This window comes from Aquarana catesbeiana, linkage group LG01, assembly GCF_042186555.1.
Source record: "Aquarana catesbeiana isolate 2022-GZ linkage group LG01, ASM4218655v1, whole genome shotgun sequence".
In the NCBI taxonomy this organism is placed as follows: Eukaryota; Metazoa; Chordata; class Amphibia; order Anura; family Ranidae; genus Aquarana; species Aquarana catesbeiana.
The window spans coordinates 818,896,717-818,915,672 of record NC_133324.1 but is presented as its reverse complement, the minus strand read 5'-3'; the positions used below and the strand labels follow the sequence as shown (position 1 = coordinate 818,915,672).

The 18,956-nt window shown below is 47.3% G+C and overlaps 1 protein-coding gene across 4 annotated transcripts in view; it reads right to left on the bottom strand.

The window, feature by feature from the left end:
• Window positions 1–18,956, bottom strand: part of LOC141114803 (cyclic nucleotide-binding domain-containing protein 2-like) — a 218,222-nt gene that overhangs the window by 147,312 nt on the left and 51,954 nt on the right. For all 4 annotated transcript variants that reach the window (XM_073608422.1, XM_073608423.1, XM_073608424.1 and 1 more), the window contains one exon: window positions 15,214–15,278. In XM_073608422.1, the coding sequence (XP_073464523.1) occupies window positions 15,214–15,278 (65 nt within the window). The remainder of the gene's footprint in view (window positions 1–15,213; window positions 15,279–18,956) is intronic.

The window sequence follows — 18,956 nt, the reverse complement described above, 5'->3', positions numbered from 1 at the left end:
AAAACCCATAGAAGGGCGGGAGCTCTGTGTCCCGTGATATTCTCTCAAGAAAAGGATTTTACAGGTAAGCTGTATTAAAAAATCCTGTTTTCTTGATCATACATCACGGGACACAGAGTATTCATTACATAGTGGGATGTCCCAAAGCAATGCTCATTTGAGGGGAGGGAGACACAGATCAGAAAATATAGACCGCAAACGTCCAGAGGAACTAAACTGCAGCCTGCAGTACACTGCGCCCGAAGGCGGTATCCTCTTGCTCTCTTACATCCACCTGATAGAATCTGGTGAATGTATGGACTGAAGACCAAGTCGCAGCCTTACAGATCTGAGCCATGGAGGCCTGGTAATGCACTGCCCAAGAAGCACTAACAGCCCTAGTTGAGTGCGCTTTCGCATGAAAAGGAGGAGTCTTCCTCTTTATATCATAAGCATGAAAAATAACCTGTCTAATCCATCTAGAAAGAGTAGATTTCGACACTGCTTGGCCTTTCTTATGGCCATCTGGCAGAATGAACAAACAATCAGTTTTCCGTATCTGAGCGGTTGCCTGCAGATGGACACTGACTGCTCTAACCACATCAAGAGTGTGCAAAGATTCTTCCTCTGCGGACTGCGGATCTGGAAAAAAGGATGGTAGGATCACATCTTGATTCAAATGGTATCCTAAAACCACCTTGGGTAAGAAGGAACAATTAGGACGCATAACAATCCTGTCCTTGTGAATAATCAAATACGGCTCTTTACAAGAAAGCACTGCCAACTCTGATACTCTCCTAGCAGAGGATATGGCTATCAAGAAGACTAATTTTTTAGTCAAAAGCGCTAAAGGAGCCAGGTGCAGTGGCTCAAAGGGTTGTCCCTGTAAAGCCGACAATACCAAATTCAAATCCCATGGGCATACTGGAGGTTTGACTGGCAGATTCAACCACAGTGCCCCCTGAATAAAGGCCCGGACAAGGGAATGTGAAGCAATTGGCTTCTGAAAAAATACAGACAAAGCCAAAATTTGGACTTTGATAATGCTCAAAGCCAATCTCATCTCTAGGCTTGACTGAAGAAAGGTTAAGATTCTGCTAATCATATACCTTCTAGGATGCCATCCCCTGGGTTCACACCAGGAAACACATGGCTTCCAGATTTTGTAGTAAATAAGCCTGGAGGCCGGCTTTCTGGCATTGACCAGAGTGGAAAGGACTGACTCCGAGAGCCCACGGTCTAATAAAATGTGGGTTTCAGCAGCCAAGCCGTCAAATTTAGACTTCATAAAGCAGGGTGGCAAATCGGACCCTGTGTGAGCAGATCTGGCCGGAATGGGAGGACCCAAGGCCTGCCCACTGCCATTTTTACGATCTCTGCATACCAAGGTCGTCTGGGCCAAGCCGGGGCTACCAAAAGGACCGACTTTGCTTCCCTTTTGACCCTTCCCAGGAACTGCGGAAGAAGTGGGATCGGAGGGAAGGCATTAGATTGTACTGATCCCATGGGATTGTCAGAGCATCTGACCCCTGAGCAAGTACAGTTGAATCCTGATGCGAATAGATCCACGTCTGGGGTTCCCCATCTTTGACATATGATCTGGAATATGTCGGGGTGTAGGGACTATTCTCCTGGGCATAGTTGCTGGCGGCTTAAGAAATCCGCTTGCCAATTTTCCACTCCTGGGATGAATACCACAGATAGGAAGGGGACATGGCTTTCTGCTCATGCAAGAATGCGATTCACCTCCTTTTGGGCATCCAGACTTCTGGTGCCACCTTGGTGATTGATATAAGCCACTACCGTGGCATTGTTGGATTGTATCCGAATAGGATGACCCTGTAGCCTGTAAGACCAGTCCATGAGGGCCAAGTAAATTGCCCGAATTTCTAGAATATTGATGGGCAAGCATCTCTCAGTTGCAGACCATCTTCCCTGTGTGCATGTTTCTTCCAGAACTGCTCCTCAGCCTGTCAGACTGGCATCTATGTTTACGATCTCCCATTGTAGTGGAAGAAAGGCTTTGCTTTTCAAAAGATTTCTGGTTCGTAACCCCCAAATGGGGCTTTTGCGTATTCTTGGGGATAGGCACATCGGAAGATCCAAGGCATGACTCTTCTTGTTCCAAGCTGCGAGAATGCTTCTCTGCAGAGGCCTTGAGTGAAACTGGGCAAATGGAACAGCCTCGAAAGTGGCAACCATCTTTCCTAACAGTCTCATACATAGCCGAATGGATGGACTTCTCTAGGTTGATTATCCAGCCTAGTCTTTCCAAATGTTTTACTGTCTTGAAGACAGCGCGGTTCAGATGTGCCACCGATTGCTCTATGAGTAGCAAATTGTCTAGATAAGCTACCACAGTTATGCCCTGAGCTCTTAGATTTGCTAAGAGAGGGTCTAGAATTTTTGTAAAAATTCAAGGAGCTGTAGCGAGACCGAAAGGAAGGGCCACAAACTGGAAATGGCGCTGGTCTACCGCGAACATTAGATATCTTTGGTGAGCGGGAAAAATCGGCACATGAAGATATGCATCCTTGATATCTATTGATGCCATAAATTCTCCCCCCCCTGCAGGGTGGAGACCACCGAACGAATTGACTGCATTTGGAAGGATCGAATGTGTAGAAACTGATTCAGATCCTTTAGATCTAGGATGGGTCTGACATCTCCATTTGGCTTTGGAACGGTGAAGAGATTCGAGTAGTACCCTGAACCTTGATCTTTTGGGTTCATTTCTACTATCACCCCCTGGGATAGTAAGCGATCTAAGGCCAGTAATAGCGGTTTCCGCTTTACTGGATCTTTGGGAACTATTTACCTTAGGAAACGAGCTGGTGGCAGCTCTAGGAACTCTATCTTGTAACCTAGAGACACTGAAGAGACCACCCACTTGTCTTGAACCTCTTCCCGCCAGGCTCCTGAAAACTGTAGGAGCCTTCCCCCCACTCGGCCGAGTGGGGGCGCCCCTTCATAGGGATGTTTTTGGGCTCTGCTTGGCAGGCTTTCGTCCTCAAGCCTTTTTCTGTCCTTGGGTGTGACCTTGGGCCTTTCCTCTGAAAGTAGATTGGGAAGGCTGTCGCCACTGCTTAGAGCCTGATGTTCCAGGGGAAGGGGAAAGAGACCGCTTGAATGGTGGACGTTTACTCCTCTTAACTGGTAGGAGTGTAGATTTACCACCTGTAATTTTTTAGATAAATTTATCTAGGTCATTCCCAAATAGGTGTTCCCCTTTAAATGGGAAGCCAGCTAAGTATCTTTTGCATGAAAGCTCTGCTGCCCAACTCTTAAGCCAAAGGGATCTGCGCATGTGTACCAACAGGAGAGACAAACGAGATGCTTGCTGGGCAGAATCCATAATGGCATCAATCATAAAACACAGCACCTGTGGAAGGTCTGCATAGTTCTCCACTTCCTCACTGGGAAGGAGGCTAAGCATCTGCTTAACCTGTTCCTTGAGGAATTGACACAAACCCACAGTTGCGACTGTAGGTTGGACTACAGCGCCAGCTATGAAGAAGAAGGCTTTTAATAAAGTTTGCAGCTTCTTATCAGTTGGATCTTTAAACACCTGAGCATTGTCCAAGGGATAGGTCAGGTTTTTATTCACACAAGAGACAGCCGCATCCACGGATGGGACCTCCCACTTCTTGGTGAAGCTTTCCTCCAGAGGAAAGAAGCATAGAAAACCTTTTAGGAGCAGAAAACAGTTTATCAGGATGTCCCCAGTCCTCATACAACAATTTATCCATTAAAGGATGAATTGGAAAGGAAAAGGCAGTCTGTGGGATCCTTCTGACCCCCAGGGAAGAAACAGAGGATGTTGTGGCCTCAGCAGAGGGCATCTTGAATGTGGAACGCACTAGTTCAGTATAATACTGGACCTACTTCTTGAGTGCCTGAGAAGAGGAAGCTCTCTCCTCTTCCTCTGAATCCTCCGACTGCTCTTGATCCCTATCTCTGGATAGGGATCTCTCCTCATTGTCAAAAGAACCATCTGAAAGAGAAAGTGTAGCAGAGGGAGGTGATCTACCCCTTTTTCTGCTATATTTTAAGGAAGCTGAAATAAAATTCATAATTCTTCCCTCAAAACCCTCCAATGTAGCCCTAAGGGAATCCTCTGTGACATACGCTGGGGCTGTAACATTAGGAGAGGCTGCAAAACCTGACAGGGGCACTGACTCATCCTGTGAGGCTGGCTCCAGTCTTGCGGGGGGGTGGTAATCTGCAGGCATCTTTAGGACCCCTAGACACAGGCAGTGATTTCCTTGTGCCTTTGTTACCTCCTCCTGAGACCCTCTTATGAGGAGACATAGTCCAAAGCTACAAAGCAGAGGTACTAGTACATATGCAACCACTGTTGTGCTAAAAGTCTCACAATATACATATATGCTTAATACTGCACAACCTGATGCCGAGTAGGTGTCTTAGGTTAGCCTGGATCTGACTACTTAGAATGCTCACTGCCCACACTCTGTGTCCACCTGTTTACAGAGCTCTGAACGCTCTGGGCTTTTAAATTAGCCACCTGGCGTCTGCACAATGGAGTGCCGTGCGCGGCGGCGCAACCACGCCCCCCCCTCTGTTCCCTGCCTAGATGTAAAAGCGGGCCCTCTGTGTGCGCGCGGGACCGCTGCCGGTGGGCGGGGGACTATCATAGAGCCCCCCGCTGGATCCTCAGACTACGTGGGACCCCCCTGTAACAATCATCTGTGGCAGAGCCTGCCATGGAGGAGTGAGCGGTCTGGAGACCAGCTTCACTGAGTGTGTATCTGAAAAAGGCACATAAGTTTGCTCCTTACTCCCTCTAGTGGCGGAAATCAGGTAAGACATGCAACTACTCTTTGAAGAAAATCCATTTGTAATATATTTATAGGATTAACTTCTCTTACCTGTCCCCGTCGCAGGAACTGCTGAGAACAGACAGTTTCCAGCCTTCACCCATCACGGCGGGTAGCGTTGTGCCAACTTTCAGGGTTTTTTGGGTTCCTACTCAGAGAAACCTCTTACCTGGACCTGTAAAAGACTCTGCCAGAAACTTTCGTGCCACTGTTTTAATAGTACATCAAGCCTGGTTTCTCAGAGCCCAGTCCTCCAAAGAGAGACTTACAGGCAAAACCTCGTCTCTTCAGATGACGAGGCCCGGGTACCATACCATCTTGGGAGTCAAAATATCGGCCCGAGATATGGATCCGGTCAGCATAGCCCTTTAAGCCCCCGCAGGGAACTAACTGGAGCTTTCTTCATAGCACATGTTTTACGTGACCAACCACCTTAGACACTGGGGAAAAAACTGAGGTCCTCCCCGTATAGGAGGGGTTATATAGGGGAGGAATTCTCCTTAATTGGGGTTAACCAGTGTCCAATCACCAATGGTGCCTATCTAACCCACTATGTAATGAATACTCTGTGTCCCGTGATGTATGATCAAGAAAAAGCGTTACTGGATCTACTGATTACCAACAATACAGACCTGATCACGTATGTGGAAATACGGGGCAATTTAGGAAACAGCGATCACAGGTCAATTGGCTTCAGTATAAATAACACAAATAGGAAACATAGGGGGAATATGAATACAGTGAATTTCAAAAGAGCCAACTTCCCTAAACTACAAACCTTGCTAGAAGGCATAAACTGGGATAAAATCTTAGGAACAAAGAACACGGAGGAGAGATGGGTTTGCTTTAAGAGCATATTAAATAAGGGCATTAGCCAATGCATCCCATTGGGTAATAAATTTAAAAGCGACGGAGGGCACCGGAGCATGGCGGGAGGGGGGGGCCCCGCCGTGATAAAAGTGATCTCGCTTCGAATCTGCCGCAGAGACCACTTTTTTCTGAAAGCGGACCACCCGCTGAAGAAGAGGATACCGGGGGGTTATGCTAGCTAGCTGCTGCCATAACAACAAAATACCTCTTCAATGTACCGACGTATAACGAAAATTGGTTAACAGCTCCTAAAACAAAGCGTAACAGTTCCTTCACTTCCACTACAATCACCTCTAGCAGTTCTTCAGCCCACTGAGCTCCCAGTCTCTCACTAAACTAGATGATTCACTGCCGCTGAATCCCTTGAGCTCCTCCAATCTTCACAGTAGTATCTTCCTCAAGTGTCACCCCGACCTCTCTGCTGGATCCCTAGCTTGGCACATAAGATACCTCTCAAGCTTCACCCCACTGGCCTGCTCAGATCCTGGCTTGACACACAAGGCTGGACTGTAAGTGTCACCCCCGCTGGCTGGGTCCCTGGCTTGATACCCAGTGAAGGTTCCCAATTGTTCACGGTTCCCGGTTGGTGAGAATGCTGCTCTGGTACTTCCTTCAGTTAATCACTGTGGTCCCTGGTAATAAGGTGCTTGCTCCCTTAGTGGCGACAGCTTCCCTTCTACCTACGACCACGACAAGTTCTCCGGCCGGCAGAACCGTCACTTCTGGTTGGACTGCAAGCCGCAGTCCCAACCCAGCGCTGCTCTCTTGCTTCTGGATAGGCCCTCAGACAGCCAAGAGCCAGATGTGCCTCAGATAGGCTCAATCCCCAGCCTAGCAGCCCAGGCAGTACAACACATGTCCACCCAGACAGCCATCCAGGTGGCACAGAACACAGATCACCTGACTCCACCCAAATATATAGGTTCTCCCAGCAGGCCAAAGGATTCAAGAAAACCCCTGCCTACTGGCTGAGATACTCCATATACCCATAATCTGACCTTGCATTGCCCTTCTCGTAACTAGCACCACCAGGTGCCCTGTAGAGCTGCACAATTAATCGTTAAAAAATCGTGATCTCGATTCACCTCCCCTGACGATCTCTCCTGCTGAGTTTGACGATTCTTTCATATAAACAAGTGGAGAGATTATCTGCTCACTCAGCTGTCAAAAGAAAACATCCAGGCATTCTGCCAAGTTTAGAACTTGAAACATTGTATCTAACTTCCTTCTTAGATCAAAGGGATAGAACTTCTCTGTGTAAACAAATAACCTGGGCAATCTGCCAAGCTTTAAACAACTTGTAAATGCAGGAAGTTTAACCACTTAAAGTCTAAATCTTTTTCTGACACTTCTTTCTTAAGTTAAAATCAATATTTTTTGCTAAAAAAAATGACTTGGAACCCCCAAACATTAGAGATAATATATATATATATATATATATATATATATATATATATATATATATATATATATATTTATTATAATATTTTATAATATGGAATAAAATGGCAATTGCTGCAATATTTTATGTCGCACTGTATTTGCCCAGCAGTCTTTCAAATGCAATTTTTTGGGAAAAAATACACTTCAATAAATAAAAAAAAAAGAAACAGTAAAGTTAGCGCAATTTTTTTTTGTTTTAATGTGAAAGATGATGTTACGCCGCGAGAATCGTGAGAGAATCGTGATCTATCCTCTAAGCAAAAAAATTGTGATTCTCATTTTAGCCAGAATCGTGCAGCTCTAGTGCCCTGCCACCTAGTGGTAGAAGAGAAAAGTGCAACAAGGCCAAACTTAGGGAGAAATCAATTGATCTCTAAGAATTAGCCAAGATGACTATTCCTGGCAAGTACATTTTTAAGGAGTAACCCTGCCTAAATTCCAGGGTGCTACGCCAGTTTAACACTAAGGCAGTTTTCAGGCATTTTAGCGCTAGAAGTAGCCTCTAAATAACACCTGAAAACCGCCTCCCATTCATTTTAGTGTGACTTTTCACACTGGGGTGGTGCGCTTCTGGGACATTCAGAAAGTCCTGCAAGCAGCATCTTTGGGGAGGTCTGGCAGCTTTTAACCCCTTCTTTGGCTGCTAGCAGGGGTTGAAAGCGCCCCGCTAGTGGCCAAAAAATGCTGCAAAAAACACAGCTAAAATGAGCGGCACTTTAGCACTAACGGTCAGCGGCCCCAGCGTAACAGTGTCCTAAATCCATAACTTATTACCATAAGAAGCTATAGGGCTCATCCACTAAAACTGTGATTGCAGTGTTATGTCACAGCAACCAAATGTTTGCCTAACAATGTTTTCCCGAGATTTAAGTCTGATTGGTTTCTTTTAGTTACAAATCCAGTTGTTTCCGTATTCTTTTATACTCATTTTAATCTATTTAATGTCAGGTCCAAGGAGCAGACATTTTTGAAAAATGACTTATCACAAAAACGCAAACACCAAAATAATGGATACAAACTTACAGCATATACACTGATATTCTCCATGATACCGAGATCTACTCTGTACTGCTGGCCCCCATAATGAGGACAAAGCCACAAGGCTCCCTCCAGCTGGTCCTGGATGCTGCTTTGTACTAGTAGGAAAGCTGGAGTCTGGTGTCAGGAGCCATGAATCAGACAGAGACAGAAAATACAGTAAAATCACACCATTTAATATAATGGTAAAAATTGGTACAAATAGTAAACAGAACAAGCCAGTAAATCAGGAAGCCAGAGATCAGCGTAGTTGGAGGCAGCAGACAGAATCAGGAACCAGAGAGGACGTTAGCCAGGCAAATATTCAACAGGAACACAGCAGAGAGTTTCCAGAAATGTTTGACCAAAGGCGAAGGCACAGAAGGAGTGAACCAGGCAGTTTAAATAGCCAGAATGGGCTGTTTGGCGAGCAGGAAATGATCACCAGGTGAGCCACTGTGGAACGATGGGTATTGGCAATTAACCAACAGCTGAGCAACCTGAGCAATGAGAAGGGAGTGCTGAGCCCAGCCCTGACAGTACCACCTCCTTAACGACCCCTCCCCCTCGGAGGGCCACCAGGTTTGAGGGGAAAACGTCGATAGAAAGCACGGAGGCTAACAGGAGCCTGTACGTCCGAGAATGAGACTCAAGAGCGTTCCTCCGGACCGTACCCTTTACAATGAACCAGGCACTGTATGGGCCCTTAGAACCTACGGGAGTCAATGATCGATTGTATCTCATACTCCTCATGGTTCTCAACCTGAACTGGGAGAGGACATGGTACCGAGATGGTAAAGCGGTTGCACACCAAAGGAGACATGGAATACATTCAAAATATGCATGTTAGAAGGAACGTCTAATGCGTAAGCCACTGGGTTGATCTTATGGAGAATACGGAAAGACTCAATAAACCATGGTGCCAGTTTCAATGAGGGAACACAGATTCAGAGGTTGCGAGATGACAGCCAGACCCTCTCCCCAACCTAGTAGGAAGGCGCAGGTAGGTAGCACGTCGCAAGCAGGGCCATCTTTATTATTGACTGGACCCTTGGCAAACATTTTCTTGGGCCCCTCTTGCAGGGGTGGGCTGGGCCGTGGGGCAACAATGCAAATGCCCCCTGGGCCGCTCTGATTCCCGTAAAAAGGCTGATGTGCTGCCAGCTGGGAACTGTGCATGTGCAGTTCCGCAGTTGGCCGAGTGTTACTGCTCGGGAGACTCCGGAGAGAGGCTGGCAGGGCTGGATAACAGCCCAGAAGTGTGCAGAAAGGTTTGTGCTGTGAGCGGACATGTGTCTTGTCACAGTGCTGTTCCCGGCTTCTGAGCTGACAGTCTGTGTCCATTCCGAGCACAGCCGAATGGAAGAGGGTGGATCTGCTCTGCCTCCTCCAGCCCTCTCTCTCACTGTGCCCGCCCACACGCTGTGCAGCCCGTGCGCTGCGTCTGTGAAGCCTCGTGCTGGGTCCCTCCTTCCAAGTAAGTGAGCTGTGACCGGCCTCTCTCCCTTCCTGCTCTCTCCCTAATCCCCCCCCTCTGCAGATAAAGAGGTTTCTTTCATCAACCTGTGTAGTACCTGGTCCTATGTACTATGATGTGGGCTCACACTAGTGTGCTGCAGTGTTGGTGATCTCACTGTCTTCCTGCATGTTCCCCCCAGTCAAATGCAGCCTCACTGTGCCCATCAAATGCTGCCTCACTGTGCCCATCAAATACAGCCACACTGTGCCCATCAATTGCAGCCTCACTGTGCCCATCAAATGCAGCCTCACTGTGCCCATCAAATGCAGCCACACTGTGCCCATCAAATGCAAGCACGCTGTGCCCATCAAATGCAGCCACACTGTGCCTATAAAACGCAGCCACACTGTGCCCATCAAACACAGCAACACTGTGCCCATCAATTGCAGCCACACTGTGCCCATCAAATGCAGCCACACTGCGCCATTAATTGCAGCCTCACTGTGCCATCAATTGCAGCCTCACTGTGCCCATCAAATGCAACCACTGCAGCATTTAACCAGCACCCCCTGACCGCTCACTGTCTAACTGGCACTTATCCCACCAGGCAGTGGATGACGGCAGTTAGCTGTGGGATGGGCAACAGGTCAGGCAGCGGCTCCTGTGTCCTCCATGCTTCCTCCATGCTTTTCCGCCTGCTATATGTCCAATAGGAGCGCCTGACCTTCCAGCCAGTCAGGTGACAGGTATTAGACCTGCGCTATCCTGATTGGCGGAGAGCCAGTTCAGTGTTAGAAAAGCAAATATTCATTTGCTTTTCTAATAAACCTGGGTGGGCTCCGAGCGCAATGCTCTGCGCTCCAAGTCCACCCTGTTTTGAAGCCTATTGGAGCCTATGGCTCTAATCAGGTGCTTAAAAAAAAACACCCCGCCGCTGTAATTAAGGCTCCCGGTGTCTTAAAAGGGGCCGGATGGCCGAATTGGGGGTGGCCGCGGTGGCCAGGGATAGATTCATTCTGTGCATGAATCTATTCATTTAGCATATGGGGGGGGGCCTGGAGAGAGGGGGTGGTGCCCAGGCGCCCCCTAATGGATGGGCCGCCCCTGATTTCTGTGCAGGGAAATGTGAGGTGTGGTCTCTCTCTCTGTGCAGGGAAATGTGGAGCCGGGTCTCTCTCTCTGTGCAGGGAAATGTGGAGCGGGATCTCTCTCTCTGTGCAGGGAAATGTGGAGCGGGGTCTCTCTCTCTGTACAAGGAAATGTGGAGCAGGGTCTCTCTCTCTGTGCAGGGAAATGTGGAGCGGGGTCTCTCTCTCTGTGCAGGGAAATGTGGAGCGGGGTCTCTCTCTCTGTGCAGGAAAATTTGGAGTGGGGTCTCTCTGTGGAAGAAAATTTGGAGCTGGATCTCTCGCTGTGCAGGGAAATGTGGAGCGGTCGCTGTGCAGGGAAATGTGGAGCAGTGTCTCTCGCTGTGCAGGGAAATGTGGAGCAGGGTCTCTCACTGTGCAGGGAAATATGGAGCAGTGTCTCTCGCTGTGCACGAAAATGTGGAGCTGTGTCTCTTGCTGTGCAGGGAAATGTGGAGCACGGTCTCTCACTGTGCAGGGAAATGTGGAGCGGGGTCTCTTCTCTATGTGAAATAGCTTTACTCACAGAGTGACCCGGCCGGCCAAGACGCGTTTGTTCCACTGCTGGCCTCTATCGTCTGCAGTGGTTGCTAGGATTGCCTGGCATCTAGCAACCAGTAATGTCACAGTCCCCAGGAGCAAAGTGAGGCTAGGACCCCAGCATTCAGAGCGGAGGAGGATATTCCTTCTCCTCCATGCCTATTAGTGTTTTATCCACCCACCTCCTCACTCCATCTTCTCCTGTGTGGCAGCATGTGCCTCACAGCCTGCCTGAGGGAAGGGAACTGTCACTGACTGACTGTGCCAGAAGCACCTCTCCAGAGTTGAGGTCGGGAGCAGTGAATGAATTAGAGCATATGTGTAATGTGAGCATGTGTGTCAAGGGAGAATGAGCTGGCAGCAGAGGAGGAGATCACATCCTTAAATCTCAGCCAGGGTTCATGCTGGGACTTGTAGTCCTTTACTTTTGGGGATGTGACATCCCAAAAGTGAAGGACTACAGGTCCCAGCATGAACCCCTCAGAGCTCAGTATGTGTCACACACCCCTGCCCGCTTAAACCCCTCAGAGCTGAGGATATGTTCCCCAGCCCTTCAACTAGTGAAGGACTACAGGTCACAGCATGAACCACTCGGATCTGAGGATGTGTCACCCCTCCCCCCAACTAGCAAAGGACTACAGAGCACAGCATGAACCCGTGGGATCTAAGGAGACACATCCCTAGATCTCAGGGGTTCATGCTGGGACTTGTAGTCCGTCACTAGTTGGAGGGGCCACATCCTTAGATCTCAGGGGTTCATGCTGGGACTTGTAGTTCCTCACTAGTTGGGGCAGTCAAATCCTTAAATCTCAGGCATGAATTCTTGGACTTGTAGTCCCTCTCTAGTTGGGGGGGGGTCATGTCCTCAGCTCTGAGGGATTCATACAGGGACTTATTTGCACTTTAGTTCCTGAAGGGCATGGTGGTACAGGTCCCCCACGGGCCCTGGAGGGACACATTGACCTCCCTGCCCCCCCACCTTTGTGATCATGGAAAACCTTTGACTGTTTTCCCGATCCATCACTTTGCCACCACCGGTTCTATGGGCCACTTGACTGGACTTTCCCCCCAGGCCTAAGGCTTCCAGCCCTCCCCTGCCCTCTTCCATGCAGTTTCGTTCTCCACATGCTTTGAGACTTACAACTATAGCAGCTAGACTCAAAATCAGTTTACTGAATCAGATCAGGCAGTGATTGCGATTGCTCACTGACTGGCTGCTAGAGGTTACAGCACACATTATGGCTCACTGAATATTTTCAAGAGGTTACAGCACATGACTTCTGCTTGTTGATTGGTTGCTAGAGATTACTGTACATCAATACTGCTCACTGATTGATTGCTAGGGGTTAATTAACATCCTTACCACTCACTAATTGGTTTCTAGAGGTTACTGCACATTATTACTGCTCACTGGTTGGTTGCTAAAGGTTACAGCACACCATCTTCTCACTGCCTGAACACCACTGCCTGGGGAGGTGAGGGGACCCATTAATAGACAGAAAACTCCTAGGAATCCTAGGACTCCTGGGATTAGTGGCAATGCTGGGGGGGTTAACAGTGGCAATGCTGGGGGGTTGATGGAATCAGTAACAGTGGTGGGGGGGTGGAATTATTTAGGAGGCAGTACACTGTGACACATTCTGAATCATGTAGAGCAAAGCTGGAAATCTTTGGCAAGTATATAGTGGGGGGTTCTACCAATGTAATGGGGAATTTACAATGACCACCAATGTGAGGGGGGGGATTTACACTGACCACCAATGTGAGGGGGACTTTGCACTGACCACCATGTAATGGGGGATTTTACGCCACCTACGAATAGAAAAGAGGGATTTCTACACTGACATCAATGTAATAAGAGCATTTACACCAACCACCAGTGTAAGGGGGAATATTCAATGACCTCCATGTAAGGGGGAATTTGCACTGACAACCATTATCGAGTAGATTTGTACTGACCGCCAATGTAAGGAGACACTTCTACACCAACCACCAATGTTAGGGGGGGATTTACACTGACCATCAATGTGAAGGGGGATTTCAACTGATCACCAGTGTAAGGGCAATTCTGCACTTACCACCAATGTAAAGGGAAATGTACACTGATCGCCAATGTTATATAGAATTTACACTGACAACCAATGTAATGGGGGATTTTACATCAACAGTCAATTTAAAGGGGGCTTCTACATGGACCGCCAATGTAAGGGAGGATTCAAAACGGACGACAAATGCAAGTTTTGATTTTTTTTAACGATTACCAATATAAAGAGGAGTTTCTACACTGGCCACCAATGTAATGGGGATTTACACTGACCTCTAATGTAATAGGATCATTCACAGTAACCACCAATGTAAAGAGGGATTTACACTGACCACAAATTTAAGGGGGACCTTCACACTGGAAACTAGTGTGAATGAAAGAATTGTACACCAAGTCTCAATGTAATGAGAAGATTTACACTGACCACCAATGTAACTAAGACATTTAGCCTGCGTTCACGTTTGTGTGTGTCGGGAATACATGCAAAATCGCTTTCCTGACACCACAGAAATGTGCTGCCCATTAGCAGATACACAGCAGTGCCATTAATTGTTAATGACACCCTCATGCATCTGCTGAGATGTGTGTATTCACATGCACCAAAATTCAGAGTCGGGTTCGACCTCTAATTTGCTTACCTCTGCAGAACAGGCTGATGTTAGGCTTAATGACTATAGTTGTAGACAGGACTTTCAAGCATGCCCCTTTACCTCCTCAGTGGGCAGCATTTACATATCAATGCAGGTTATTTACATGTAAACACAGGGTATGCAGGTGAGTCATCTGTACATGGCAAAAGGGCAGAGCTGGCCAGCAGCTACAAAACTTTACACTGAGATATCAGGACACAGAACGGGACTAAAACTTCAAGGGATAAGGGAATTTAAACTGGGATAGTTGGTATGTTTGAGGCAGCTGCTTTGGGCCTCACAACAATGATGGGGCCCAGGGCAGCAGCTCCTTTTGCCCTGCCTTAAAAACGGTCCTGGACTCTTGAACCTGTACCCAAGTGGAACGAAGATCACGAAGATGCTCCTCTAACGCAGGAACAAATTAGTCAGGCAACATGGATAGTTGGAAAACATAATTGGGTGCTGGCAATTAACCGACAGCTGAGCAACCTGAGCACTGAGAAGGGAGGACTGAGCCCAGCCCTGACATCTGGTGTACATCACTTCAAAGGATGGTCAGGTACCCAGGGTAGCCAGAGCTGGCGATCTCCACCCCCTCTCCAGGAGCCAGCAGGAGTGCAGGATAACATACTGACTCCTGCCAAGCTGCAGCTCCCATCTGCCCATCAACAGCTAAAGTCTAGTTGTCAGACCAGACAGAAAACCAGGCTCCAGTAGGAGGAAGGCTGGGGCACAGTACTGGGCAGTGACATGGTACGAGGCCATGGCCAAGTGGGTGAGAATCACTGCACTAGTGGATCTACTAGACTTGTAGGCCAATGGGGGCCTACAAAATGCTCTCTCTGCCTCTTTATTTAAAAGGGCTATGCTCATTTACAGCTGACATTTCTCATAAATAGTGTGTGCATTACAGTAGCTATAACACATACAAATAATGGAAGACTTTTCGATGTGACACAACCTGTCTAGTTTAAAAGCAATTAGGCAGCATTTATGCTACATTCCTCATGTTGGCTCATTCTATAGACATATTAATTTTAGTTATGGAAAGTCAGTCTTAAACACTCTTTTGCCCTCTTGTGGTCAAGTATCAACATGCATTTTGCTCAAGAACTAGCCATCATGCACATTCTAATATGAATGAATATAACACAGCGGAATAATACTGAAATATTTAGAATTTACTGATATTTAGATCATATTACATGGAAAATTACACCCTGAAGCAACGTTCACACTATACTTTTTTGTGCTTTTAAATTACCTTAAGAAATTACATAAGCTCAGGTATTCCTCTTGTACCTTTGCAGCGAGGATCTTATTAAATGCCTGAAGGCCAGAATAAAAAAATCAGAGCTCAAAATACATTACATCACATCATTAATTATGAATAATCAAGTAAACAAAAAAGTACTTTGGAACAGCAGAAACCTTTCCAATAACACAAAAATGTCTGTAAGTGCTTTTAAAGTTGATCAGTTTGTGACATAATCAAGCAAAAGGGGCACACACTGTGCGTCTACAATACTGCAGTAGTAGCCAAAAAGACTCAGACAGTGCAAAATATGGATGCATGCAGGTGTACTTGAAAAAGTGAAATTAATCATTTATTTCTTGATAATGCCAAACTGCACTCTTTATTCTTTTAAGCATTGGCCCTTAACTTAACTTGAATGCAATTTCAGAGATCTGACCCACCCCACCCCAACAAAATCCTTTTTATTAGGCCCTTATGTCCACAACAGTCAGGCACATGTGGCAGTATTTAAAATTAAAACCAGTCTGTGGCCACTTTTTCTCAAATAGTCTATTAGTGTATTAATTAAAATGGAAGATGTTTAAAAAAACAGCTAGTATTATAGCCTGAAATCTGACTTGATATTGCTATCCCACTGTACAGCAGATACCTGTTCAGTGATAGACAGAGGTAGGTGACCAAGGAAGATGCAACTGTAAATAGTTGTTTCACCATTCTGGCTATGCAGTGTATGTGAATCGCTGGATTGTCTAATCAGAGTAATTAAACATATGTAGCACGAACCCCCGAAGGAGCTGCTGATTTAAATTGGGTTGTCGCCGTCACCCCTTACCTATAGTTTCACCACATCAGGAACTTAGAGTCTATATTGAGCTTTGTATCCAACAATGTATGCACCAGTGACTTTAGTATTTTTCCAATGCTTTAATGAAAAACTTGAAAGAAGTAACAGTGAAGAGGTAGAAAGGGAGTTGCAGGAAAGTTCAAATACCTTTTTCAGATCACTGAGAAATTGAAAATCTTAGAGACGAATACACCTTCAGTCCAAAGATCTTTGCCCACCCGGATAGGTCTCTCTCACTGACCTAGCAGCCGGAATGGAGCACAAACAAAAAGAAAGTCTCTGCCACAGACTTTAAAGGAATAAAATTGCTATATGATCCTCTGCCACAGGACGTAGTGATGATTGCACAATCCTCTGCCACAGGATTGTAGTTTTAGATTAACAGCAACACAGTACCAGAACCTTTAAGCTGATCCGGCAGTACTGTGTGGTAGGTTAGGTTAAGATGCATCCTCCAATTGAGTCACCAGGCCCCTCTTGAGACACCAGCCTTCCGCACGGTCCTCTCCAAGATGAGTCCTCCCCTGGATCTTCTCAATTGCTTGGCTTCTTCCCGCAGGACAGACAGCACAGGACCATCTCTAAACCAATGACTCCCAGACGACCTCTGGGCCTACTCATAGTAACGTAGCCTCGGGCCAGCATGGTCCCGAGACTGAACGGAAGCCATCACATACCTTTAGGCCAGGAGGGCCAGCAGGTGAAAGACAACCAAAAATGGCGTGTGCCTCTTAAGTACTCTCTCCCAGAAAGCATAGTAGTGGACCACCTCTGCCGAGTTACCTCTGAGAAAGAAGAGCACTCAATACACTTCAGCCTGTTGCTTTTCAACACCGATCTGTGGTGACAACGACACCTACAGACAGCAATGTGGAACTACATGCAACACAGCCGAAGCTGGAACAGAGGCTAATTTAGCCATAGATTAAATCTGTTAAATTATATACAGAACAGATAACCCCCTAAATTTAGATATAAGCGCCTGATCAACAGGAGCAGGGCGCTACACATATTTTGGCCATTAATACTGTTTTAACATTTACTTCTCTACACCTTGCGTTTCTGTACTTTTATTTTATCTGTTGAAGAAAACCAATGGAGAGGAAAGCATAATTCAAATGATACTTACCTTGTATCTGCCTCTGTTAAAGTTGAACTCCAGCAAGAACAAAAAATATCCCCTTGCTGTAGGTCTAGTAAGACCAGAGCATATTGATACCCTGAGGGGGAGCTGCAAATCGCCAGGAAGTCCATTGTTTCAATCTCAAAGGGCCCTGAGGTGGCAATGGTTAAGGGTGTAGTCTTCTCGGGTGGAACCTTATGTACAGAACGCGATGCACATTACTGACAAGCCTTATGAACCCATTCTGCCAGTTGTGGGCAAAATAAATACCTCCTGACAAGGGCCATGGTTTGGTCGACTCCAATATGCCCGCTCGCGGCATGCAACTGTCACGTACCTGGTGGTGGAGCCCAGAATGCAGGGAGCCGCCTCTTGTGTGCCTCTGGCTCGAGAACCCCTGAGCACAGGGGGCCACAAGTGCTTGGCAAGTGGCAGGTGTAGAGCTGATCCGGACCTCTGGTGCAGCAGAAGGAGGACTGACAGGAACACTGGAACCGCTGACTGAACAGAGAAGTACTGTAGCTGGCAGGAACTCAGGAACAACAGGCAGCAGGGAGGTGTACTGCAGTACAACTGGAGCACTGGAACAACTGGTAGTGGGAAGATGAACCGGAACTCTGGCAGGAACACTGGAACCGCTGACTGAGAAGAGAAGTACTGTAGCTGGCAGGAACTCAGGAACAACAGGCAGCAGGGAGGTGTTCTGTAGTACAATTTGAAGCACTAACGAGGTCAGACAGGCCGGGTCAACACTGGCGGGCAGAGCAGGTACCAAATGGAAGCAGAAGAGTAGTCAGGGCACGGACTGGATCGGCAACAGACAGGCAGATAACAACCGTAGGATGAGGCAGGAGAATAGTCAGACAAGCCGAGGTCGGGGACTGGTAGCAAGCAGGAGAAGTCAGGAACAAGCCGGGTAACAGGAAACAGGTAGACAGGTATACTAGATAGCTTAGGGTCTCAGGAAACGCTGTAGACCGGACAGCAAGAAAGCATGCTCACAGGCTCCTTTAAATAAGTCCATTGGCGCCAAACACTGTCACATCGTACGTCTGCGTGCTCCCGCGCGTACCCGTGCGCGCCTGAGTACCGATCGTACCTGCCCGCTCGTACCCCCACATACCCGCGTACACTCGTTCGTGCTAGCGTGCCTCCGTATGCGTTAGTTCGCGCTAACGCGCCCCTGCACACGTCCACCAGCTCTGACAATTGTGCTAACAGGCCGTCTTTCATGACATTGCCCCCCCCCAAGGGGCAGCCTCCGGATGCCCAACTGTGCCATCTTACTTGGGTGGGACCTTTTAAAGGCAAGAATCAACCTCTTAGCATGAATGTTGGACTCCGGCTCCCAAGAATTCTCCTCGGGCCCATACCCCTTCCACTTAACCAGAAACTGGACTTGGTTGCGTCTTTTTCTACAATCCAGGATGGTCTCAACCTCATATTCCGTTTCTCCATCAATGATCACAGGTTCAGGAGGATCGACCTTCCGGTTGAAAAAAGGATCAGGAACTGCGGGTTTGAGTAAGGCAACATGAAAGACCGGGTGGATCCGGAATGATTCTGGTAGCTTCAGTTCGTAGGCCACATTATTAATTTTTCTTAGCACTGGAAAGGGACCCACGAACTTGGGGCCCAATTTTTTGGAAGGACAAGCCAGTCTTAGATTCAATGTGAACAGCCAAACCAGATCTCCAGGTTTAAGATCAAGCTCCCCCCTTTTCTTCTTGTCAAACACCTCTTTATTGTAGTTCTGGGTCCTTGCCATAGTCTCTTGCAGAA